At 65.0% G+C, this 23,316-nt stretch overlaps 7 protein-coding genes and 1 non-coding gene across 8 annotated transcripts in view; 5 read left to right on the top strand and 3 right to left on the bottom strand.

Moving 5' to 3' along the window:
• Nucleotides 1-231: 231 nt before the first annotated feature.
• Nucleotides 232-3,615, top strand: AMSG_07287 (uncharacterized protein; the record flags this gene model as incomplete). Its single annotated transcript, XM_013900754.1, has 3 exons — nt 232-285; nt 361-2,910; nt 3,130-3,615. 3 exons carry the CDS (start codon nt 232-234, stop codon nt 3,613-3,615), a joined length of 3,090 nt encoding a protein of 1,029 aa, XP_013756208.1.
• A 42-nt stretch (nt 3,616-3,657) lies between these two features.
• AMSG_07286 (CAMK protein kinase) lies at nt 3,658-4,911 on the bottom strand (the record flags this gene model as incomplete). Its single annotated transcript, XM_013900753.1, has 1 exon — nt 3,658-4,911. One exon carries the CDS (start codon nt 4,909-4,911, stop codon nt 3,658-3,660), a length of 1,254 nt encoding a protein of 417 aa, XP_013756207.1.
• A 200-nt stretch (nt 4,912-5,111) lies between these two features.
• On the top strand, nt 5,112-5,188 carry AMSG_20040. Its single transcript has one exon. It is a non-coding gene; the product is annotated as a tRNA-Arg (tRNA).
• A 325-nt stretch (nt 5,189-5,513) lies between these two features.
• Nucleotides 5,514-10,635, top strand: AMSG_12062 (uncharacterized protein; the record flags this gene model as incomplete). The annotated part of the gene is made up of 2 exons (XM_013900847.1): nt 5,514-8,093; nt 8,410-10,635. The coding sequence occupies 2 exons, from the start codon at nt 5,514-5,516 to the stop codon at nt 10,633-10,635; spliced, it is 4,806 nt and encodes a 1,601-aa protein (XP_013756301.1).
• A 14-nt stretch (nt 10,636-10,649) lies between these two features.
• Nucleotides 10,650-15,412, bottom strand: AMSG_07283 (myosin IE heavy chain; the record flags this gene model as incomplete). Its single annotated transcript, XM_013900752.1, has 2 exons — nt 10,650-10,907; nt 11,033-15,412. 2 exons carry the CDS (start codon nt 15,410-15,412, stop codon nt 10,650-10,652), a joined length of 4,638 nt encoding a protein of 1,545 aa, XP_013756206.1.
• Nucleotides 15,413-15,456: 44 nt separating this feature from the next.
• Nucleotides 15,457-18,999, top strand: AMSG_07282 (uncharacterized protein; the record flags this gene model as incomplete). Its single annotated transcript, XM_013900751.1, has 2 exons — nt 15,457-15,461; nt 16,339-18,999. The coding sequence occupies 2 exons, from the start codon at nt 15,457-15,459 to the stop codon at nt 18,719-18,721; spliced, it is 2,388 nt and encodes a 795-aa protein (XP_013756205.1). The 3' UTR covers nt 18,722-18,999.
• Nucleotides 18,725-22,759, bottom strand: AMSG_07281 (uncharacterized protein; the record flags this gene model as incomplete). Its single annotated transcript, XM_013900750.1, has 2 exons — nt 18,725-21,089; nt 21,131-22,759. The coding sequence occupies 2 exons, from the start codon at nt 22,757-22,759 to the stop codon at nt 18,759-18,761; spliced, it is 3,960 nt and encodes a 1,319-aa protein (XP_013756204.1). The 3' UTR covers nt 18,725-18,758.
• Nucleotides 22,760-23,126: 367 nt separating this feature from the next.
• Nucleotides 23,127-23,316, top strand: part of AMSG_07280 (uncharacterized protein) — a gene marked incomplete at both ends in the record, with an annotated part of 1,888 nt that continues 1,698 nt past the window's right edge. The window contains one exon of the mRNA XM_013900749.1: nt 23,127-23,185. Within this exon, the coding sequence (XP_013756203.1) occupies nt 23,127-23,185 (59 nt within the window). The remainder of the gene's footprint in view (nt 23,186-23,316) is intronic.

Raw genomic sequence — 23,316 nt, 5'->3', positions numbered from 1 at the left:
TAACTGACCGTCACACCGCAACCATTTGTCACACTACCAGCCGAAACTCCCGTGTGGCCTTGCCACTTTGTCGACCACCGAACACGAACAACCACGTCAGACAGCCGACGCGTGCGGTGGTGACTTGTGGCGACGACGACAGAAGGCTTCCTCCACTTCACCCTGTACCCCCCTCCCCCTCCCCCCCCCCCCCCCCCCCTCCTTCCCCTCTTCCTCTCCCTCTATACCGCTATGGCGGACGCCACCTCGCCAGAGCCTCCTGGTGACAAGGCTATCAAGGTCATTGTGAGACCCCGGCCGGTGTCGGCGTCGGAAGAGGCGCGACAAGCCCAGGTGGTGGTCTCGGTGGCTCGCTCGCAGAACATGGTGGAGCTGGTGGACCCACTGTCGTTGCCGCGGCAGGCGCGAGATGCCTCGGTTCCGCGATCGCAGTCGCCTGTGGCCTCGCCACCGTCACGTCCGTCGTCGGCTGCCTCCAACTCGCGCTCCAAGGTCTTTGCCTATGACGCCGTCTGCTCGGCCTATGCCTCACAGGACGAGGTCTTTGAGCTGGCTGTCTCACCGCTGCTGGACGCTGTTCTCGACGGCTTCAACGGCTGCGTCTTTGCATACGGCGCCACTGGCGCAGGCAAGACTTACACCATGCTCGGCGCCTCTGATGACGGCGCCGAGTATGCCACCCGCGGCCGCGGTGCCGGCCTCATCCCGCGCACTCTCGCCGCCGTCCTCGCCGCGGCTGCCACGGCTACTGCCTCCGAAGGCCTCGACGCGTCGGCCTTTGACCTCGCCATCGCCTACATGGAGATCTACAACGAGTCGGTCATCGACTTGCTCAACCCCGAGTCGGAGCCACTCGAGCTTCGCGAGGACAGGGCCGGAGCTCTGGTCGTCTCGGGCCTCACTTACCACCCGTTCACCTCGCTCGAGCAGGGCATGGAGCTTGTTGCTCGCGGCTCGGCCATGCGAACGACCGAACCAACCGCTGCAAACCTCGTCTCCTCGCGCTCCCACGCCATCCTCCAGGTTTTTGTCACCAAGACTGTCGTCGCAGACTCGGTTGTCACCGCCAAGCTCTCGCTCATCGACCTGGCCGGCTCGGAGCGCGCGGCAGCGACCCGCAACTCGGGCCTGCGCAAGGTTGAAGGCGCCAACATCAACCGCTCTCTCCTTGCTCTCGGCAACTGCATCAACGCCCTCGCTGACGCCGCCACCGCCGCCCGCCCGCGAACCCCATTTATCAACTACCGCGACTCGAAGCTCACCCGCTTGCTCAAGGACTCGCTCGGTGGAAACTCGCAGACTGTCATGATTGCCAACGTGGCTCCGACCGCCGCCGCCTACGAGGAGACGCTCAACACGCTCAAGTACGCCGCGCGTGTCTCCACTATCCGCACCCGACCGGTCCGGAACACCCACGCCGTCGACTACAGAGTCACCCAGCTCAACGACGTCATCGACGAGCTCCGTGCCCAGGTTGCTTCGCTGCAGGACCAGCTCCGCACTGTTGCCTCGCCAATGCGCACGTCGGAGCACTCGGAGCCGGCCCGCCCGGCCACGGCGCCGCCCGGTGGTGGACCGGCCGGCTTTTCCAACCGCACAGCCCTCCGCCAGGCCCGATCTGCGCTCCGCTCCAACTTTCTCCGCCGCCGCGAGCTCGCTGCCAAGCTGGCCCGCATCGATGAGGCTGTCGCCGTCGCTCAGGCGACTCAGCTCCGCGCCCAGGTAACTCTCTCGCACTACGCCGCTCATTCGCCGCACAAGTCGGTCAACTCGCCGGCCGCGCTCCCGCCTCACGTAGTCGCTGCGCGCACTGCCGGCGACGCCGCCTCGGCCCGTGCCGCCAAGCTCCTTGTCACCCGTGCCGCCCTGCAGACCGAGCTCGACAAGTGTGACGTCCACGCGTCGGCCGTCGTCGACATGTTCTCCGCCGGCGAGTCTGGTCGCGCCCTTGACATTGTTGAGCTTGAGCAGCAGGTCCGCCTCCTCGAGGCAGAGAACATCACCCTTCGCACCAAGGCCTCGTCTGGTCCCGATGCCTCGGCCTCGCGTTCGCAGCTCCTCATCCGCCAACTACGCGCCGAGCTCACCTTTAAGAACGCGCTCATTGCTGCACAGTCACGGGTCCTGGCCGACCATGGCTGGGACGACCCGGGTGCCGCCGCCCTCGAGCCATCGGGTATGTCCGGCCTCCTCCACAATAGCTCGTCGTCGTCGTCGGACGCCGACGATCCTCTACATGCGGCCCTTGACGCGCTTCCGCCGCTTCTTCCGCTCCTGTGCGACCAAGGCCACGAGACGGTTGCCGCTGCCAAGTCACTCGAGGCCCAATCGCGATCGGCCTCGTTGTCGCGGTCGCGGTCGCGGTCGCGGTCGCGGTCGCGGTCGCCTCTTGAGCTCTCTATTGATGTTGACAATCTGGTTCTCTCGCCTTCGGCCGCCGGCCTTGTTGCCGCAGCCACTGCGCCCGACAGCGACTCGCCGTATGATGTCGAAGTCGAGCAAGTCGCTGCCCGGGCCGTCGGGCGCGTCAGCCAGTTGAAGCAAAAGGCTCGCATGCCAAACGCCAAGCACGCTGACACAGACACGGATGGCGGCGTCGAGTCTGGCGGCTCTTGGTGGTCTTCCGAGTATGCGTCGGACTCGGGCTCGGACTCGACAGTACGGATGGCGCCATCTGCCTCTGTTCACTCAATAGGCGCAGGCTCATCGTCGTCGTCGTCGCTAAAGCTGCCGTCGTCGCCGTCGGCGCGGCCGCCGGTGGCCCAGCCGCTGCGGGCCGCCCCGCTTGCGCCGCTCCAGCGGACCGTGTCGGCAACTTCGGTGGCGTCGACCGGCTCGTCGTCATCGACAACGACAGCATCGTCGGAGCGTCTTGCGGCACTGGCGCCGCAGATCGCCCCTGCCCCGCGCGTTCCGCCACGGCCGCACCGCCGCCACCCACCCACACTCCCGCCACTGCCGGTTACCGCGCCATCGACGCAGTCCTCAACCTCACCCCGTCCTGGGTCTGCGTCCGACTCGTCCGATGCCGATGACGCCGGCGATGCACAGCCGCGTGCCAGTACCGGAACAGCCGCTGGCGCTGGCGCTACTGAGTTCGCAGAAGTGGCTGCAATGACTGGCGGACAGGTCATCTCGTCCGACGAGTACCAGGGTATGATGCGCGAGATCTTGCGGATGGAGGCGATGTCTGCCGACCTTGCGCTCCGGCACTCACCGCCGCCAGCTTCACGGCCGACGTCGTCGAGCTCGGCAAGGCCTAAAGCGCTGCTCTCGTCACAGGAACGGACGATTCGTGACCAGCGCAAGCAGCGAATTCGCGACCGGCTGCGGTCGCGGCGTAAGACCGAGCCGTCGCCGCCGGTTGCGCCGCCGTCGCACTCCAGCGCCCGCCCGCGCGGCCGCCGCTCACGCGTCCGCAAGCGCATCCGCAACAACACCAGCTCTCCAAGCTCGGACGAGTCGGGCGCTCGGACCGGCTCGTCACCGGGTTCAGGATCAGGCGCCGCCGCCGCACTCGCTGCCCGGCAGCGCTCTCAGAAGCGCTACCAGCAGCGCAAGCTCTCACCGGAGCTCCGCTTTGCCCACAACCGCTCACGCCTGCCTCGCGGGTAAATGTATTTCATTCCTTAGCCGCCAACGTGCTGCACTCTTCGCTCAGCTCTCACTCGAGTGTGTCGAGTCGTCGTCGGACTTGTGGCTGTGCTCCAGGTGCTGCAGCGCCGATGAGAGCTCGACAAAGGAGATACCGTCGCCGCCGTGGCGTCGGCGCGCCGGCTGGTGCGGGTGGCCGTGGCGGCGGGCACTGGCGGTCGGCGACGCGGAGGCGTCAAGCGACGACGAGGCCTCATACGCAATGGCAACGTCGAGCTGGGCCTGGACCGAAGAGTTGAGCGCCAGGTGTGGCGCGGTGGCAATGCCCGAGCCGGCCGATGAGCCCTGCCCGCCGGTCTCACCCTCGATCAGTGAGGGCAGCGGCGGCGAGCTCCCGCGAGCTCCCGAAAGCCAAGGGTGCGCCAGCGCCTGGCTCGCAGTCAGCCGCGCTGCGGGATCGACCCTCAGCAGGCCGGCGACGAGGTCGCGCGCCTCGGGCGAGATGGCGTCCCAGTGCGGCGACGGAAAGGCGAGCTTACCGGAGCGGATGGCGTCAAGCATGGCATCGGGGTCGCCGACCTGTGGCGTAAACGGCGCAAAGCCGCAGAGCATGGCATACAAGACACAGCCGGCGGCCCAGATGTCGATGCGGTGGTCGTACGCTGCGCCGCCGTGCTCGTCGAGGTGCGACTGGACGAGCTCGGGCGCCAGGAACGCCGGCGTCCCACACGGCGTCCGCGTCCCCTTGCCATGCAAGTTCTTGGCAAGGCCGAGGTCGATGACGCGGATGGCAAGCGAGTGCGGCTCCGAGAACACAATGTTCTCCGGCTTGATGTCGCGATGGACCAGACCGCGCCCGTGCAAGTATTGGATGGCAGCGAGGAGCTGGGCCATGATCGACGCAGCGTCGGCCTCGCGGAAGACGCGCAGCCGGCGCAGCCGGTCAAAGAGTTCGCCACCGGAGCAGAGCTCCATGACCAGCGCCACCTGTGTCTCCGACTCGTACACTTCATACAGATGGACAAGGCCCGGGTGCGCCCGCTTGCGGTCGCCAGCAATCTTGCGCAGCAGACGCACCTCGTTGGCCACTTGCCGGAGCTCACCGACGCCGGCTTTGTCGATGATCTTGAGCGCAAACAGCCGCCGGTCGCTCCGGCGCACCACCTTGCGGACCACAGACGACGCGCCTGTGCCCAGCAGGCCGTGAGGGACCGCCTCGTACGCCGTCCACACGTCGGCCCGCTTCGCCCCGGCCACCACACGCCCAGCGTCCACCACGCTGCACCCGTCGGGCACCGCAATACGCAGCGACGACATTCCCTACGAGCCTTGTGCCACTTTTCCCGCGCCGCGAGCAAAGTGTGCCCCACACTTTGCAGCCCGCCACCGTGCTCGGCTCGCGTATTGGCTCTCCTCGCTGCCGTCGTGCGGCGGAATGGAAGGAAACGGGTGCGAGGCGGCAGAGCCAATCAAATGTATGCGTTAAAAACAAGTGAGACTTTTTTTCTCCCACGTTTGTCCTCGTCATCCAGTGGTTAGGATCCGTGCCTTCTATCGTAAGCACGTCACGCGAGTTCGAATCTCGCCGGGGACTTTGCATCACCAGATGCCTTTTTTTTTTTACCTCCCGCGCTCACCCTGCCTTTCATCTCACCAAAGCCATCCTCTACCTGTGCATCTACCATCTGCACCGTCCTCTACCTCCGCAACTATGTCATGCAGTGAGTCTGCTCTCCGATCAGGCTCCTCGTGCCGTCATCTTGACCGGCAAACGTTGGACACATGCGTTGATGCTTCCTTTCGAACCGCGTTTTTCCGTTCGAACGCGGTTTGGCGTTGCAAAGTGGTCAAAAAGCAAGCAAGAACGCGCAGGCTCACAGACCTACTCCAGGCAACCATCACATCTAACAAAACTTGACATGCTTATTCCCGCAGGACTCTACTACGTTCATCCCTCGTACCAGCGCCGGACGGCGCTGCCTCTCTCCGCAGCCTCGGTGGCAGCGACCATCGCCGACGGCTGTGCCCGCGTCGCCCTCACGCAAACCTTCTCCAACGTGACGACGGCTTCGCTTGAAGCGACATACCTGCTCCCCATGGACGAGGGCGCGGCAGTGGTCAGCTTTGAGGCCAATTGCAACGGCCGCATCGTCACTGCCCGCGTCGAAGAGTCTGGCGCTGCCAAGGCTGAGTACGACGCCGCACTCGCTCGCGGCGATGGCGCGTACCTTCTCGACTCGGTTTCGTCAGAGCACTTCACCATCGCCGTCGGCAACATCCCGTCGGGCGCCGAGGTCACCATCACCACCACGTACGTGGCCAATCTGCGGACTCGCGGCGATGTGTACTCATTTGTTGTTCCCAACCGACTTGCGCCCAAGTACGGCGCCTCGCTCGCGCCCGAGGCTAAGCACCTCGACGCCACCGTCCCGCTCGATCTCGTCGTCCAGTGGACGATGAGCCCCGGGCTCGCCGAGATGGACTCTCCCTCGCACCCGGACGTTGTTGACTCGGTCGTCGTCTCGGACGACGGAGCCGGGGCATCGATATCCGTCTCCCTCGCTTCGCTCGAGACAGACTTTGTCCTCAACGCCGTCGCCGTCACCCCACCCGGCCCGATCCTCCTTGTCGAGAACCGGAGCCTGCCGTCGGGCGTGACGACTCAGGCCGCTATGGTCTCGTTCACGCCTCAGCTCGAGGTGCCTGACCAGCGCACCGAGCTTGTCTTTGTCATCGACCGCTCAGGCTCGATGGGCGGCTCCAAGATCGAGCACGCCCGCAAGGCCCTGCAGCTCTTCCTCCGTTCACTCCCGGAGGACTGCTACTTCAACATTATCGGATTTGGCTCACGGACCGACTTTTGCTTTGATCTCGGCGCCGCCGTGCCATACAACGACCAGACGCTCGCCCGGGCAACCGCCCACATCGCGGGCATGGGCGCAAACCTCGGCGGGACCGAGCTCCTCGCTCCGCTCAAGGCCGTCTTTGCTTCACCCACTCGCCCGGGTTTCAGCCGCCAGGTCTTTGTCCTCACCGATGGCCAAGTCTCCAACACCAACACAGTGATCCAGGCGGTGGCCTCGGCCCTCAAGGCGGCGACATCACCGACCCGCGTCTTTACCCTTGGCCTCGGCAACGGCGCCTCGCGCGCGCTGGTCAACGGCATGGCCCGCGCCGGCAACGGCACCGCGTTCTTCATTGACGATGACGCCGCTGCCGTCCTCACCGCCACTGTCGTCCGTCAGCTCAAGCAAGCGCTCCAGCCGCAGATCACGGGCCTTACGCTCGAGTGGACGTCGACCGACGGCTCGGTTGCCCGGACCAACGTTGCGCGCCCTCCTCATCTCACCGCATCCAAGGCCGCGCCGCCGGCCACCACCCGCAAGGTCTTGCGCATCGCGCCCAAGGCCAACGCAGCCGACAGCGCTGGCGCGGCTTCATCCGTGTCGGCGCCTTCGACTTCCGCTCCAGCCTCTGCTGTTGTCCAGGCCCCGTACTCAGCCCCGGCGCTGTTCAACGGCGAGCGCTTTGTCGCCTTTGCCTTTTTCAAGCCCTCGTTCGGTACGCCTGCCAGACTCCGGCTCTACGACGCATCGGGCGAGATTGACTTTGCTGTCTCTCTCGAGACGCTGCAGGCTGTCGAGGGCGAGACCGTTCACGCGCTTGCCGCGCGCGCGCTCATCCGCGATCTCGAGGAGGGCTCGTCGTACATGCACGCCACAGCAGCCGGCTCGGCCGCCATCAGCGCCGAAATCGTCCGCCTCGGCACCGCCTTTGGCCTCGCCTCGACTAAGACCTCGTTTGTGGCTGTCGAGCATCGATCGGACGCCGAGCGCATGCAGATCGTCGGCCATGCTGGCGCCCGTGCCGTGCTTATCGCACCGCGGGCTCCGCCGGCGATGCGCCTGCAGGGACGTAACCGGGGCCGTGGCGGTGCACGCAAGAAGATGAGCCGGGCCCGCCGCAGCGGCGGCGGGGGCATGACTGGCGGCTTTGGCGGCATGCCCTCAACCGCCCCGCGAATGTTTGCCGCATGCGCGTCGGCCCCGCCTATGCCGGTGTTTGCGATGAGCTGCTCGGCTGCGCCCGCACCGATGGCGATGTGCAACAGCCTCTCGTTTGATGTTGATGACGACTGCGACGCGATGCCGATGGAGCTTGCGATGGAGAACTGTCTCGCTGCACCTGCTGCCAGCGCGCCTGCCGTCGACTACCAGTCCATCGCTGTCGAACTCGCCATGCTCCAGTCGACCAAGGGCATGTTTGGGGCGTCGGCACTCGCGCATCTTCCCTCGGGCAAGACGACCAAGCCGAGCACCGCTGGTGCGGCCTCGGAGAGCGCCTGGGTCACCGCCCTCGTCCTTGCCTACTTTGCCAGCCCGCACTTCCGCGCGTACTACGATGAGATCGAGCTCGTCATCTCCAAGGCTCGCAAGTGGCTCGCGTCCACCCTCGGCGACACCTCCTCCGCCAACGCGCTCATTGCCACAGCAAAGTCAGTCCTTGCAGCATAAACCCCCAAAACAAGGCCCGCCACATACAGTTGTTCGCCCTCTGCTTGATCGCCATGTCCGCTCGCCCGGTCCCTCCACCACTCGTCGTTCGTCCGCTCGTTCGTTCGCGCCGATTCCGCGCGGAGTTCCCCGGAACACGGCCCTCCCCTTCCCTCCCCTTCCCCCGCCCGCGCACCGCACCGCACTCCACCTCGCCAACCGGTTGTGTGACAGGACCATGCGGAAACGGATGCCACCACCAAGTGTAGAGGTACCGCTTGTCCCACTGCCTCCCTCCGCACCTCCCTCGCCCCTTGCAGAGGGCCATGGCCCCACACCTACGCCCGGAACCGGAGGTCGTGCGCCATGCGAGGCTGCCCTGCCGGCGCCTCCGTCGCGGGCGCTGCCACCGGGTGCTGCGCCACACGCACGGCTGCTGGCCGCAGTCGACGCCGGTGACACACGCGCAGCATTGGCACTGACCAGAGCTCACCCGGACATGGACATCAATGCCATGGCAGAACTCGGATGGCTGGCGGCGCCGCGCGGGAAGACCACCGCCCTGCTGCTTGCTGCCCGGGCCGGTGACGTTGGCATGATGGCCGCGCTGGCCACCGTCCGCGGCCTGCGACTCGATCTGGCCGACGACATCTCCGGAACGGTGCTCCACGCCGCCGTTGCCTCGGGTTCGCTCGATGCCCTCCGCTTTGTCCTCGACACCCTGGCTTGCATATGCAACCGTGAAGGGAAGCTCGCTGGCCTCCGCGGCGAGGTGGCGCTCAATCCGATCGGCCCGGCGGAGAGCGATGGCCTCACACCGCTGCTGCTTGCGGTCCGCGCAGGCTCCACGGCCATGGTTTCCGCCCTTCTCGCCACCCGCGGCGTTGACTCTTCCGCTTGCTCGGCGTCGGGCCAGTCGGCGGCATACCTCGCTGCCAAGCACGGCCACCTCGACGTCCTCCGGTTGCTTGTCGACGATGGCCGGACATGCATTGACACGCCCGACGACTACGGCTACACTGCGCTCCATGTGGCGACCCAGCACAAGCGTCTCGACTTTGTCACCTATCTCATCGAAGACGTCGGGTGCTCGCCCGAGGCGACAACCGCGTCGGGCGCCATTACTCCGCTCTATCTCGCAGCGCTGGTCGGCTCGCTCGACTTGGTCAAGTACCTGCTCGAGCGGCACAACGTCGACCCGAACGTGCCATCGGATAAGGGTTGGTATCCGCTCCACGCCGCGGCGCAAGGCGGGCACGTCGCCGTCCTCCGTCACTTCCTTGAAGACGGCGGCGCCAAGGGTGACGTCGTCACCTCGCGTGGCTCGACGCCCATCTACGTCGCAGCCAACTTTGGCCACGCACCTGCCGTCCAGCTCCTTGCCGAGTACGGAGTCGACCCGGAGCGCAAGCAGCACTCGGGCTGGTGCCCGCTCCACATTGCAGCTCACGTGGGCGCCCTCGACGTAGTTCGCTACCTTGTGCTAGAGGCCGGCGTCAACGCCCGCACCCGCACCGCCAAGGGGGACTCGGTCATCTTTATCGCCGCAGGCCGCGGCTTTCTCGACCTCACCCGCTTCCTCATCCACGACGTCGGCCTCGATCCGACCGAGCCGGCCAACGATGGCTTTACGCCGATGCTCTTTGCCATCGAAAACGGAAACCTCAACGTGGTCCGCTACCTCTTTGAGGAAGAGGGCGTCGACATCACCGTCCGTGGACATGCCCACCAGTCGGCCGTCTACCTTGCGGCCTACTACGGTCACATGGAGACGGCTCGGTATCTCATCGACGTCGTCCGCGACACCCGTGGCGCGAGCATCGACGTAGAAGCGCCCGAAAAGTCCGGCTACACACCGGTCCATGTCGCCGCTCTCCGCGGCCACTACGACATCCTCGAGTACCTGCTTTCAGTCGGCGGCGCATCGCCGCACGTCCTCACCGACAATGGCCAGTCGCTCCTCTACGTGGCGGCCAAACGGAACGAGACCGCCATCCTACGCTTCCTCTTGGAGAACTATCCCGAGCTTGACAAGGAGGCGGCCCAACTGCAGGGCTTTAACCCGCTTCTTATCTCAGCGCAAGAAGGCAATCTCGAGTCGGTCAAGCTCCTCATCGACCACGGCGCCCGTTGCGACGCCCGCACCCGCAACAACCGCTCAGTTCTCTTCATTGCTGCCAAGAACGGCCACGTCGACCTCGCTCGCTACCTCCTCGCCTACCACCGCGACCCGGGCGCCTTTGATGTTGCCGCCTGCCTCGCTGGTTCCGACTCACCGGCTGTCCGCCATCTGCTCCGCTGGTTCCTCGACATCCAGGACCTGGCTGTTGCCTGGAAGCCGACCAACCATGTTTTCTTCCCACGTCACGTCCGCGATGCCATCTGGACCACACTCCTCATCGCCCGAAGCGTCGACCCCGAGTCGCGGACCTATCGGTACGGCGACTCACTCGTCTCACAGCTACCAAACGAGCTGCTGCTACAAGTCTTTGCTTGGGTGGCCACGCCGCCGTGGGATGGTCCTGTTGCAGCCGCCTCTACGCTGTAAATCACTCCAACTCCTCACAGCGAGTCGACAACAAAGCGCGCATACTTGGTGACGACCGAGAGCAGTACCGACCACGCCTGGTCCAGCCGGGCGTGGTTGTTCTTGCTCATCACCAGCACCACCTTGGCCGCCTTGGCCAGCGCCGTGCTTTGCTCGTTGAGCGACGCCTCGTCGAGCCCGTCCACACCGCGGGCGTACTGGATCGTCTTGACAAGGTGAGACGAGAGACTGTCCACCTTTTTGCCCTTGATGGCCACCAACAGCGGCTTGAGCTGGGCTCGGAACTCGGGCAGCAAAGCTCGCGCCGCGACGGCGATTCAAGCGTCAGCTCGGCCGCAGGTCCCGGCCCTGACTCTGGTTCTGGCTCTGGTTCGGGCACCGGCTCTGGTTCTGGCACCTGCTCGCGTGGCGGTGCGCGCCGGACGATCGGCTTGGGCTTGGGTGGCAACGGCTCGGGCTCGTATTTGGGGGCTTTGCGAGTGACCAGCGGCTTGGGCTTGGGCGGTGACGACGAGTACGACGAGGTTGGTGAGTACGGCGAAGCTGGCGAGGTCGGCGAGGCCGGCGAGGTCGGCGAGGCCGGCGATGCGCGTGACGGAGGCATGAACATGTTCTTGCCCGAGTCAAACTCGGGCGGCGGCGGGATAAAGGTCGAAGATCGCGGAGCAGCGCCGCCCGGGCCGAGTGTGAGGCCCGCAGCTAGGCCAAGGCCACCGCCGCCGCCTACCGTGCTCGCCTGCTTGGCCGCCGGCGCGGGCTTGACTGGCTGTGGCGACTCGAGAGTCCCGTCGCCGACGAGGTGCTTGCGGAGCGCCGCAAGGCCCTGGTACGAAGACATCGATGACAGCGCACCGCCAGACGAGAGGTCCGACTCGTCGTACGAGTCCAGACCGGCAAAGGCACGCGAGTTGCGCGACGCCGGCGTATTGACCTTGCGGCGGCGCCGCGTCGCGTCCGACGACTCGTCGACGGTCGAGCCTCGATTGCGAACTTTGGGCGATGACGAACCACCCGAGGCGAGGACACCACCGGGCTTGTACTGCGGACTGCCTGAGCCCGGCAGCGGTGAGACGGTCTGCGACCGCAAGCGAAGGTTCGCACCCGGGCTGCCAGCAAGACCCGACAAGCGTGGCGAGGAGCCCGCGTTGTCACTCATAGAGCGACCGGCGGCGAGCATAATGCTGCGCTGCGAGTCGCGCTTGGCGACTTGCGACGGCGCGCTGACAACCGACGCGGTCGACTCGGATGACTCGGGCCGGACTGAGCCGCGGTCGTCGTCGCCGCCGCCATCGTCGTCGTCGTCGTCGCCAGCAGCAGCATATTCGACAGCGTCGGCACTGCGCTTGGCCGAGGCGGCGACCGCGGCGCGGGCCGACTTGGATCTTGCGCGGGCGTTAGCGGTCTTGTCGGCAGTCTCGGCTTGGAGCCGCAGGATGTCGCTAAGCCAGGAGATCTTCTCGGTCCGGCTCCGGCAACCGATCTCGTAGTCTTTGCCGCCGAGGACGTCGATGCGGAACTTGGCCGAGTCTGGCAGGTCAACCACGGTGATGCGGTCGAGGGCAAAGCCCTGGCGAACGTCGTAAGTGGTCGAGCCGCGGCGCAGCATCTTGCCGTTCTCACGAGTCCATACAATCATGTCCGAGAAGAGGAAAAAGTACCGCTTCTGCGACTTGGACTTGGTTCCGACCCGCGAGGTCTTGACCAGCTGACCCTCGCGGACAAACGAGCGGCCTGGCTGAAGAAGGTTGAGCGCCTCACCGCCGACCAGCCTGCGCGCAACCTCGTGCATCTTTTTGACTTCACGCCACTTTCGGGCCTCTGAAGCCATCCGCGCTTGGGCCTCATCCTTGCTCCGCTGGCGGTCAACGGCTTGCGCCTCTGCGGCCGTCATGCTTGACTCGAACGACGCGAGCGGCGTTGACTTACGTGGCGGTTGCTTGGGCTTGGGCTTGCGCTCGGGCTTGGGTTTGAGTTCCGGCTTCGGCTTGCGGTCCGGCTTGGGCCCGGGCTTGGGCTTGCGTTCGGGCTTGGGCCCCTTCATCGCCTGCCGCCGGTTGGAAAGCGGCGGCGGCGCGTCGATCTGGATGACAACAGCGACTTCGGCCGGCACCGGCTCGGGCACCTGAGTCACGACAGCGGTTCGTGGCGGACGACGGGGCTCGCGGCGGGCCCGAACGGCACCTGCGGCCGGTGCACGGCGGGCGACCGGCCGCGTCGCGGTCTGCGCGGCAGAGACCGGCGGACGATGGATCGATTTGCGCGCCTGAGCTCTTGCCTCAGCCATGCGCTGAGCGGCGGCGGCGATCGACGCGGCACGGCGGCGCTCGGCGGCAATGGTCTCCTGCCGCTCGCGTTCGCGGCGTTCACGCTCAGCTTGAGCCTTGGCCGCGGCCCGAGCGGCTTCGGCGGCGCGGCGCTCTTGCTCGGCACGCCGGGCGCGTCCGACCTGGTTGGCGAGGACGAGGCGAGCTAGCGCCTTGAGATGACCCACGCTGGTCGCTTGCAGCGCGTCGAGGCTTTTTTGTAGCTCGTAGGCGACGAGGGTAGTGCGGAAGTAGATGCGGGTCTTACCGAGGGCAACGTCGGACGAGCCGGCGAGGCCGCGGGCGGCGAGGATGGCGTTGGCGGCAGCGGCGATGGCTGGGTCAGGCCGGGTCGGACGCGCCGACGGCGGCTCGCGCTTGAGCCGCGCCACGACGTCGGCCACAGCGGCCGACGACGGGAGGAGCGAGCCAAAGCGGAGCACAAACTGGGCATAGCCGTAGCGGGCGGCAAAGCCCGAACGGCGGACACGGCAGGTCTCGGCGAGGTTGAGGTAGCCGATTTGGTCGAGAACCTTGGCACGGTCAAAGGTTAGCGGAGCCTTGGTTGAGTTCGGCTTGATGCAGCGAATGTAGTGGGCTTGCGAGGTGGCAAGGCGAGCCATGAGGCCCTGAACGGCGACCTTGAAGCGGCCAGCGGCCATGCCGGCCTTGCGGCGGCGCGAGCCGATCGAGCCTACTGAACCGATCGATCCGTTCTTGGAGGAGCCAAGGAGCGAGCGAGAGCCGGAGCGAGAGCCGGAGCGGGCTGGCGGCTCGTCGGGCTCGTCGGGCGCGCCAAAGGTGGCGATGGCCGGCGATGACGAGAGCTCGAGGAGAGCAAGCAGGTCTGGAGAGAGGGCCGAGGCGTTCTTGATCAGAAAGGCGTCGGTGGTGTAGGTGACCGAGCCGGCAAAGTGCTGGATGCGGAACTGCGCCGGCCCCAGCGACCGGTCGCGGCTCACGCCGTACGAGGCGTACGCAGGCGAGTCCGAGACGTACGAGTCGAACTTTTTGACGAGTGTCTCGCCAAAGGCTTGGGTCTCGAGGCCTGACCCTGCGCCTGCGGACGCGTTGTTGTTGGTGGCGAGCATGCATGCTTCGTCGAGAATGGCAAAAATGCCTGTCCGCGACTCGATGAGGAAGCAGGTGTCGGCGTTGTCAGCAAACGGAATGTGCGCCCACGGGAGGCCCTCGTCGGTGTACTCGGCCTGCGCCTCGGCAAGAACGGTCTTGATGAACACGTTTTGCAGCTTCTCGTTGGTGTAGTTGATACAGAGCTGCTCGAACGAGTTGACCTCGAAGACCTCAAAGCCGTAAATGTCGAGGACGCCGATGGAGACGGTGTCGGCGAATGTGGCGTCGTCGGCGAGCGAGTCGTTGATGGCGGCGACGACAAAGTCAAAGAGCCGGGCGTAGAGGTGCTTGGCGAGCGAGTCGCGAGCGAGGACCGCCGACGCTGGCGAGAGCGGGACCTTGAGCGAGGCACCGAGCGTGCGAGTGGTGAGAGCGGCGAGGAGCGAGGAGGTCGGGATGGCAAGCAGCGAGGCGATGGCCTCAAGCGGGGCGTCTGGAGCCGGAACGGCGGTGCTGTCGTCGCCGGCAGAAGAGTCAAATGTCACGTTGCCCAGGAGCAGGATGGCGGCGAGGATCTTAAAGATGAGTACCTTGTCCGACTTTGCCCATCCGAGGAGCTCCATAGACTTCCACACATAGGCAAAGTCGCGCTGGAAAGAAGAGCCAGCCGCCGCCGCCGGAGTGATGTCCGAGCAGGCAAGGTAGGCAAAGTGGCCCGGGTCTGGGTGCAGAAAGAGCGACGAGGCGAGCTTGGTCTGCGAGAGCAGATAGTAAAAGATGTGGAAAGAGCGCTCGACCTTGGGGCGGGTCACGACTCGCGAGCGCTCGAGTAGATAGTGCTCGACTCGGGCGTATAGCGGGACGGCGGTGGTGGGGTCGTAGTGGAGCTGGACAAACTTGCCGAACCGGGACGAGTTGTTGTTGCGTGTGGTGACCGCATTGCCAAAGGCCTCGAGAATCGGGTTGGAGACGAGGATGCGGCGCTGGAGGGCTTGGGCGCGGGAGCCTGCAGCATCGCTTGGCATTAGCGACGCCAGGTACTGCATGAAAATCTTTGACGACTCTGTCTTGCCCGAGCCCGACTCGCCCGAGATGACGACGGCCTGATCGACGCGAGCCGAGCGCATGGCACGATGGGCAGCGTCAGCAAGGACGTAGATGTGCGGGGGGACCATAGCAGCATCCTTGTTGCGGTAAGCGTCTCTAATGGGTGGCGAGTAGAGGTCCATAGACGCAAAGGGGTTGAGGGCGACGACCTGTTCGCCCACGTACGTGTACAGCAGATGCTTGTCAAAGCGGGCAGCCAGGAGGTCAGCCAGACTCCCGTCGTCGACCTGTTCCACATTGGCCAAGTCGTCCTCTATCCCACCTCCACGGAGGGGGGCGAGGACGTCAGCCATGTCTACCTATACACACACACACACAGGCGTGTGTGGGTATGGGTATGGGGTATGGGTCTGTGTGGTGGGTTGCGGGAGGGTGGGCCTGTCTGTCCCCACCGTGCGCGTGCCGAGTGTGGCACCTGTGGGAGCAAGGGGTGGAAGGGAGAGGGGGGGGGGGGGGAGGGGGGGGGGATAGTGGTGGTTGTGGTTGTGGTTGTGGTGGTTGTGGTGGCGTTGGTGGTGGTGTTGGTGGTGGCTGTGGTGTTGGTGGAGGTGTGTGCGTGTCGGTGTGTGGCTATGGGGGAGGAGGGTAGTCGTCCTTTGGTGGTTGGCGTGTCGAAGAGAGTGTAGTTTTTTGCCGGCCACGGTCATTGACTGTCTCGACCACGTCAGAAAGGCTCATATAACACCAACGCGACAACCCGGTATTGGGGATGGGGATGGTGTTGGGGATGGGGTAGTGATGGGGATGGTGTTGGGGATGGGGATGGTATTGGGGATGGGGATGGTGTTGGGGATGGGGATGGTGTTGGGGATGGGGATGGTATTGGGGATGGGGATGGTATTGGGGATGGGGATGGTAGTGATGGGGATGGTGTTGGGGATGGGGATGGCCATGGTAGTGATGGTGATGGCCATGCTGGTGATGGGGATGGCCATGCTGGTGATGGGGATGGCCATGATAGTGATGGCCATGGCAATGGCAGTGATGGGCATGGTCATGCTGGTGATGGGCATGGCTGGCCATGGTGGTCCAATCCTTGATACCACAATCAATGACAGGGTGGGCCAGCCGGGCAGGCCTGCCCTTCCCTCCTGCTCCCTTCCGCAGCTGTTCAAGGTCGACCACCCCACCTCCGACCACCGCCCATCATGGCGGGATCGAACGGCGGGAGCTCCCCTGGACAGTCTGTGCGGGTGGTGGTGCGGATGCGGCCTCCTAGACGGGCGGGCGCGGCGGTGGCCGTGGTGGCCGTCCCTGGTGAGGCCACGGTGCGCATGGTGGCGGACCAGAGCGGGACTGGCGAGGCGGTGTACACCTACGACAGCGTGTACGACGACAAGGTCCCACAAGAGGCACTGTTCGAAGCGGAAGGCCACTCGGTCGTCGACGCTGTCTGGTCGGGCTTCCACGCATGCGTCTTTGCCTACGGCCAGACAGGCGCCGGCAAGTCGCACACCATGATGGGCTCGCTGGCAAGCGCAAGCGGCCACGGGCTCATCCCCCGCATAGCCGCGGCACTAGCCGAGCTCAAGGCCAGCGACGACCCCGAGGCCTCGATCGAGTTCTCGTTTCTGGAGATCTACAACGAATCCATCCGCGATCTGCTCGCAGACTCCGCCGGGCGCCACGAGCTGCGGCTCCGCGAGTCGCCTCACACTGGGGTCTACGTCGAGGGCCTGACTCGTCTGGCAATGGCAAACCAGGGCGCGCTTATGCGTGCCCTGGAGGTTGGCAGTGCGTCACGGATGGTTGCCGCCACGGCCATGAATGCAGGCTCATCGCGCTCGCATGCGGTCATCGAGCTGCGGGTCGCCCGCTCCGACGGGCGCGCGGCACGGCTGCATCTGGTTGATCTCGCAGGCTCAGAGCGGCAGGTTGCAACCCACGCTGCCGGAGTGCGGCTCAAGGAAGCGTGCGCCATCAACAAGTCACTCTCGGCACTCGCCAACGTCATTGCCGCGCTCGCCAAGGCTGCCAAGGCCGGCCGGCGAGCCAACTTTGTGCCATACCGCAACTCGGTCCTCACTCGGCTTCTCCAGTCGTCGCTCGGCGGCAATGCTGTGACGTGTATGATTGCAGCTATTGCCCCCGGCGCGGGCTATCGCACCGAGACAGAGTCAACGCTGAGGTATGCGTCACGGGCCAAGTACATCCGCAACACACCCAAGCGCAACGCGTCGACGTCATCGTCGGTCGACGTCAACGCGCTCCGGGCTCGTATCGCCGAGCTTGAGGCCGCAGCGGCTGCCAGCTCTGAAGGTGGCAGCGCCGACGCCCACGGGCCCGAGCTCGCCGAGCTCCACACTCAGCTCGATCGGCTGACCACCACCCTTGCCGACCGCGAGGCTGCCGCTGAGGCCGCCATCGCCCGGCGCGAGGCCATGCTCGCAGACTCAGGCATTTCCCTGGCAGAGCTTGGAGAGGTCTTTGGCACCGGCTCGGCACCGTATCTTGTCAATCTCAACCCCGAGACTGCGCTCTCGCACACCATTGTGTGTGTCCTTCGCCGCGACGTCATGCTACTCGGAAGCGACGAGGCGGCGGCCGACATTGCAGTCTCGGCACCCGGCGTGGCAGCGCTTCACGCCGAGCTGCGGCTAGCAAGTGAGACGAGGCCACATGTCCAGGTCAAAGCGCTCTTCCCGGGCGCCTCCATTCACATCAACGGCAAGCTCCTCGACCCGTCGGCTTGCGGCGAGCTCTGTCCGGGCGATCGGCTGGTCATCGGCGCGGCGCTGGTCTTTCGGCTCATGTGGCCGCACGCTGCCGGTCTCGAATCCTCACCATCGTTTACCTGGCACGACGCCGTGGCCGAGATGGCCGGCGTGCTCGGGCTGGAGACGTCGGATCACGCGGCGCTGGTGCTCGAGCTCGCGCGTCTGGTGTCGACGGCCAACGACATGGCGGAAGGGCTCGACAAGCCGGTTGTGTTTTCTGTGGTCGAGGATTCGGGCGGAGCGGACGGGGTGGCGGTGGCAGCCTGGTCGCGACTGCGGCCAAAGCAGCCGCCGTCGCGGATGACGGTTGCCGAGTTTCGGGCGCGGCTGGAGGCCATGACGGCGTTTGCGGCGCGTTCGGTGTCGTCGGTGGCGTTGCTTCGCGTCGGGGAGGACGATCCGTTCGACGAACCGCAGCCAGACGTGCTGTTAGGGCGGGGGCGGTATGCGCTCACGCGGGTGGCAGACCTCGAGCCGGCGTCGCGCCCGCTGGTGCTGGATCCTGTGTTGCCGCGCGCGTTTGTGCGCGGGCAAGCGCCGCGGCTGTACGTCGACATCTTTCTCCTCTCGAACGACGGCGGACACACGCGGCTTGCAGCGCCGCAGACGCTCGATGCGTTCTATGGCACGACGGTCACGGTTGTGGTCGCGGTTGTCCGCGCTGTTGGGATGCGCAAGCGCACCGGCTCGGGCGTCTTTGTTCGGTACGACTATCCCGAGGGTGACGATGTTGACGAGGTCACGCCGCGGGCCGACGTCAAGCGCAGCGGCGAGGTCTTGTGGGACTACGTCGACATGTTCGAGGTCCGTGTCGACGAGAACCTGGAGTGCTATCTCCGCAGCAAGGAGGTTGAGTTTGAGGTGTGGGGACGAGAACGGGAGTGAGGCGCACTTGCTCGGTCGTTCATTGGCGGCAGTCACTTCACTTTGTGGGCTTGGCCGAGGCAGCGGCGCCCGACGCGCCGTGGGTGTCGGCCATTTCCTCGCGGGTCCGGCGGATGAGCTCGCGGAGGTCCGAGTCCGAGAGCATGTTGTTCTCGACGCAGTAGTCGAGAAGCTTTGCGTGGACGGCCTCATCGGACCAGGGCTCGACGACGTCGACGGCGTCGGGCCGCATAAAGATGCCGGTCTTGGGCGGGCAGGTAAAGTAGCGGTGCTCGTGGGCCATGCCGTCGTTCTTGCCGCAGCCGACCTTGTCGAGCTCGATGCCGACCCAGGTTCCGTCCTGGCCGTACACTTCGCCGACGTAGCGGATAGTGCCGCGCTGACCCTTTGCGACGACACGGACGCCGACGTCCTTGGAAACGTCTGTGCGAACGACGGAGACGCGCTCTGAGCGGACAAAGAGGCCACGGCCCGCGGCGCAGACAAAGAACTGAACGCCGAGACACGAGCCGTCGTTGCCAATGCCGTTCTTGAGCTTCTTGTCCATCTCGAGGCCGAGCCAGACGTCGTCCGAGTCGGCAATGGGCAGGCGACCACAGTAGCGGATGGTGGCGCGCTTGCCCTTCCACAGCACGCGAGTGCCACGGAGGACCTCTGTCTTGGCAAACTCCTTGGCCTCTTCGACGCGGGCACGGCGCTTGGCCTGCTTCTGGGCGATGCGCTCCTTCTTGGCCTGGATGGTCCGCTGCTGGGCAGCCTGCTTCTCTGCGGCAGCGCGGGCGCGTGCGGCGTCCTCGTCCATCTTCTTCTTCTGGGCCAGCAGCTCTTCGCGCTCGCGCTCAAGGCGCTCGTGCTCGGCGCGGGCGGCGTTGATGGTCCGCTGGATGCGCTCCTGCTCGATCTTGACGGCGGCCTCCATTTCGGCCTTGCGCTTGCGGGCGGCGAGGACGCGGGCGATTTCGGCCTTGCGGGCGGCTCGCTCGCGCTGGGCGCGGGCCTTGGCGTCCTGGCGGAGCTTATCTGCGAGGACGCGAGCACGGGCCCGACGAGCGCGTTCGGCGGCGATGCGGGCCTCTTCCTCCTTGCGACGGCGCTCCTCCTCGGCCTTGCGACGGGCCTCCTCCTCAATGAACGCATGCATCTCCTCCTCGGACGCCGGAGCGGCCTTGCGCTCGACCTGGACGAGGTCCTCGAGGTTGGACACGAGCTTGGTGACGCGGGTGACGGTGCCCTCATCACGGAAGACCGTGCCCGCAGAGAGCTTGGCAATGCCCTCTGCGGCGAGCTTGGCCGACTTTGCGAGGGCGGCGACACGAGCCTTGACGTCTTTGACCTGCGCGGGGTCGTGCGAGCCCTGGGCGACACGCTTGAGCGTCTCTAGCAGCTCGTCGACGTCACGGAGCGCGGGGTTGGCGACGGCGGCGATGGGCTCGAGGACGGCTTCGCGCTCGGCGTCCTCGCGGGCCTTGCGCTCGGCCTCCTCCTCGGCGGCGAGGATCTTCTTGGCCTCTTCGAGAGAGTGACCCTGGGCAACGAGCTCGCGGATGCGCTCGATGCGCTTCTCGTTGCGTTTGTACTCTTCGACCAGGCGCGGGAGCTTGCGCCGGGCGAGCCACATGCGGTGGAGTGCCTGCAGATGCTCGAGGCCGACCTTTTTGATGGCGTCGATCTTGGCCTTGGCGTCGGCGCGCTCAGCCTCGAGGCAGCGAAGCAGGCGCTCCTTCATGAACACCATGGTCGTGCCCATGTGCCACGGCGTGGGGCCAAAGTCGTCGGCGTACTTGGCGTGGACCCAGTCGAGGATAGCGGCAGTGGCCTCCTCGGGCGGGGTGGCATCCGAGATGTCTTCCAGCAGCTGGACAATGAGCTTGTACCGCTTCATGAACTTGTCGGGCGTCATACGCTGCGGGTAGCCAGCGTTACGGATGTTGATGGTCTCGAGCATGCCTGCCGCACGGAGCTGGGCCAGGACCATGTCGTTGACAAACCGACGGGCCTTCTTGTCGGGGTTCGGCTTGACGCAGCGGATGAAGAACGGAATAGTGGAGCGGAGCTTGGTGATGAGCGACTTGAGTGAGGTGCGGAAGATAAAGGCCACGGTCTTGGTCGCCTTGTGCTGGGCGAAGAGCGACGAGAGGTAGCCGAGGCCCGAGTTCTGGACGAGGGTGACAAAGAGGTCAACCATCTTGTCCTTGTTTTTCTCGAGGAAGCCGGCGGTCTCGGGATCGACGCTCGGGTCGTTGAGGTTGTCCCGGCAGACCGAGTACTGGACGTCGCCGGCGTAGTGTGCAATGACAAAGTCGGTCGAGTCTGTGCGGAACTTGTTGGGGCGCAGCTTGCCGTAAAACTGCGTCTTCTTGAGGCGGCGCTCCGGGTGGGAGAGAATGCCTTGGCCGTCCTTGGCGGTACCGGGCGTGGGCCGCCAAACTTGGCGGAGAACCGCTCGAGGAGCTCCTGGTTGGTCCGCTTGCGCGGGCCGGTGGAGAACTCGTCGAGAATGCCCATTTGCTCGAGAATGAGGTCGATGCACGGATCGTTGTTGTCAAACTCGATGTTGTCGACTGGGATGCCCTCGGCGTCGTAGAGGGCCTTCTCCTGCTTGAAGATGGCCTCGTTGAAAAAGTTCTGCAGCATCTCGTTGGCAAAGTTGATGCAGAACTGCTCAAACGAGTTGTTGGGGTACAGCTCGCCGTTCTTGGGCCGAGTGAGGTGAAAGTGCTCAAAGCCAAAGATGTCCAGGACGCCGATCCAGGCGTCCTCGGACTGCTCGTAGGCGACGGTGTTGTTGATGCGGTGAACGAGGTCCTCGAAGAGCGACTGGTAGATGCCCTTGGCAAAGGCGTCGCGGTTGTCGAGCGCCTGCTCTGGCGAGAGCTGCTTGGTAATGACCTGGTCGCCGACAGTGATCTCGCGGTGGCACATGGCAAAGGCCAGCGCGTCCTTGTCGACCTGCAGGAGGTGGGCGACGGTGTCGAGCGAGCCCGAGTCCTTGACCTCGGACGCCGGCTCGCCGTCATCGCCGAGGATCTCCTTCATCTCGATCTCGCCAATGTGGAGGATGGCGGCGAGAACGGTGTACATCTCCTTTTGCTGGGCGTCGTCGATGCCGAGCTCGCGCATGTACGGCACGACGATGGTGGTAAAGTCCTCCTCGTCGTCGATGCCTGGCGCAATCGGCCGCTTCCCGCCGTTGAGGTACTTGTAATCGGTCGACTTGGTCAGGTGCCACTCATTCTTGACAACGTCGGCGTCGTAGAAGAAGATGTCGTAGAAGATGTGGTAGTTTCGCTCGTCCTTGTTCTGCATGACAATGCGCGACTTTTCGAGCAGGTACTGCTCAATCATGGCTCCCTTGATGATGCCGTCGACAAACTGGACCTGCACAAACTTGCCGAACCGCGACGAGTTGTTGTTCCGCGTTGTGCACGCGTTGCCAAAGGCCTCAAGCACGAGCGAGGTCATAACAATCTGCGACTCGATGGAAGAGACCTCGCCACCGGCCTGGACCGACGACCGGTGGGCGAGGTACTGGAGCACGTGCTTGGTCGACTCGGACTTGCCGGCGCCCGACTCACCCGAAATGACCACCGACATGTTCGCCTGCTCCGCCATCATGATCTTGTAGCACTCGTCCGAGATGGCAAAGGTGTGCGGCGCGAGCTTGGTAAACTCGCAGTCCTGGTACCGCTCCTTGTACTCATCGCCAATGATAGAGAGACCCTCGGCGTCCTTGACTGCGCGGAACGGGTTGACCGCCACCAGAATCTGGCCAATGTACGTGTAGATGAGGTCCTTGTTGTAGCGGATCTTGAGGTTGTGCAGCAGAGCACCGACGTACAAATCCGTCAGCGTCAGCATGTCTTCCACTCCCTCGGGCGGCAGAGACATCGGAAGCAGCTCGTAGTCAGACGAGCCAGGCTTGACCGAGATCTTGGCCGGAGTGTTCTCCCACCCCGGCTCGATCTTGACGTCAGTATGGCTATCGTCCGACGCCATTACCGTCCCTGCCTTTTCCGGGTAGTTGGGGTCGTTGGGCATGCGGACCCAGACACGCGCGCCCTGTGCACACCCACCCACAATGACAGAAGAAGAACAAGAGGGAGGAGGTGGTGGTGAGGGCAAGGGTGTGTGACAGTGGCCAAAGGGCAGGAGCGGAGGTGCGCTGGCGGTTGTCCGTGTTTTTCATGCGCCTTGGGGAAGTGCGGGTGGCGGGCAACTGCCACAGCTGTTATTGATGGTCGAACAATTGACGGTGAGGGGGGAAGGAGAGAGGGGGGCGGGTTGAGTGGGGGGGGGGGGGGGGGGTTGATGACGATGGATGTAAGGATGGATTGGATGGATTGGATGGTTGGATGGATTGGAGGGATGGATGTATGGATGGAGATGTTGAGCTTGGCTGGATGCCATGGGCATGTCTGCACTGCTTGTTGTGGGTGGTCTTGTGGCCAAATGCTGGAATTCAATGTTGGGCTTTAATGATGATGGTGGTCAATCGTTGGTCGTTGTGGCTGTTCGTTCACCGGCCGGCCAACAGGAAGAGGACGTTGCAGCCACTCGCCACCTCTTCTCCCTCCCCTCCACCCCCTCCCCCCCCC

The sequence above is a fragment of the Thecamonas trahens genome (genome assembly GCF_000142905.1).
Source record: "Thecamonas trahens ATCC 50062 unplaced genomic scaffold supercont1.34, whole genome shotgun sequence".
Classification (NCBI taxonomy): Eukaryota; order Apusomonadida; family Apusomonadidae; genus Thecamonas; species Thecamonas trahens.
This window is presented reverse-complemented; position numbering and strand designations above follow the sequence as displayed.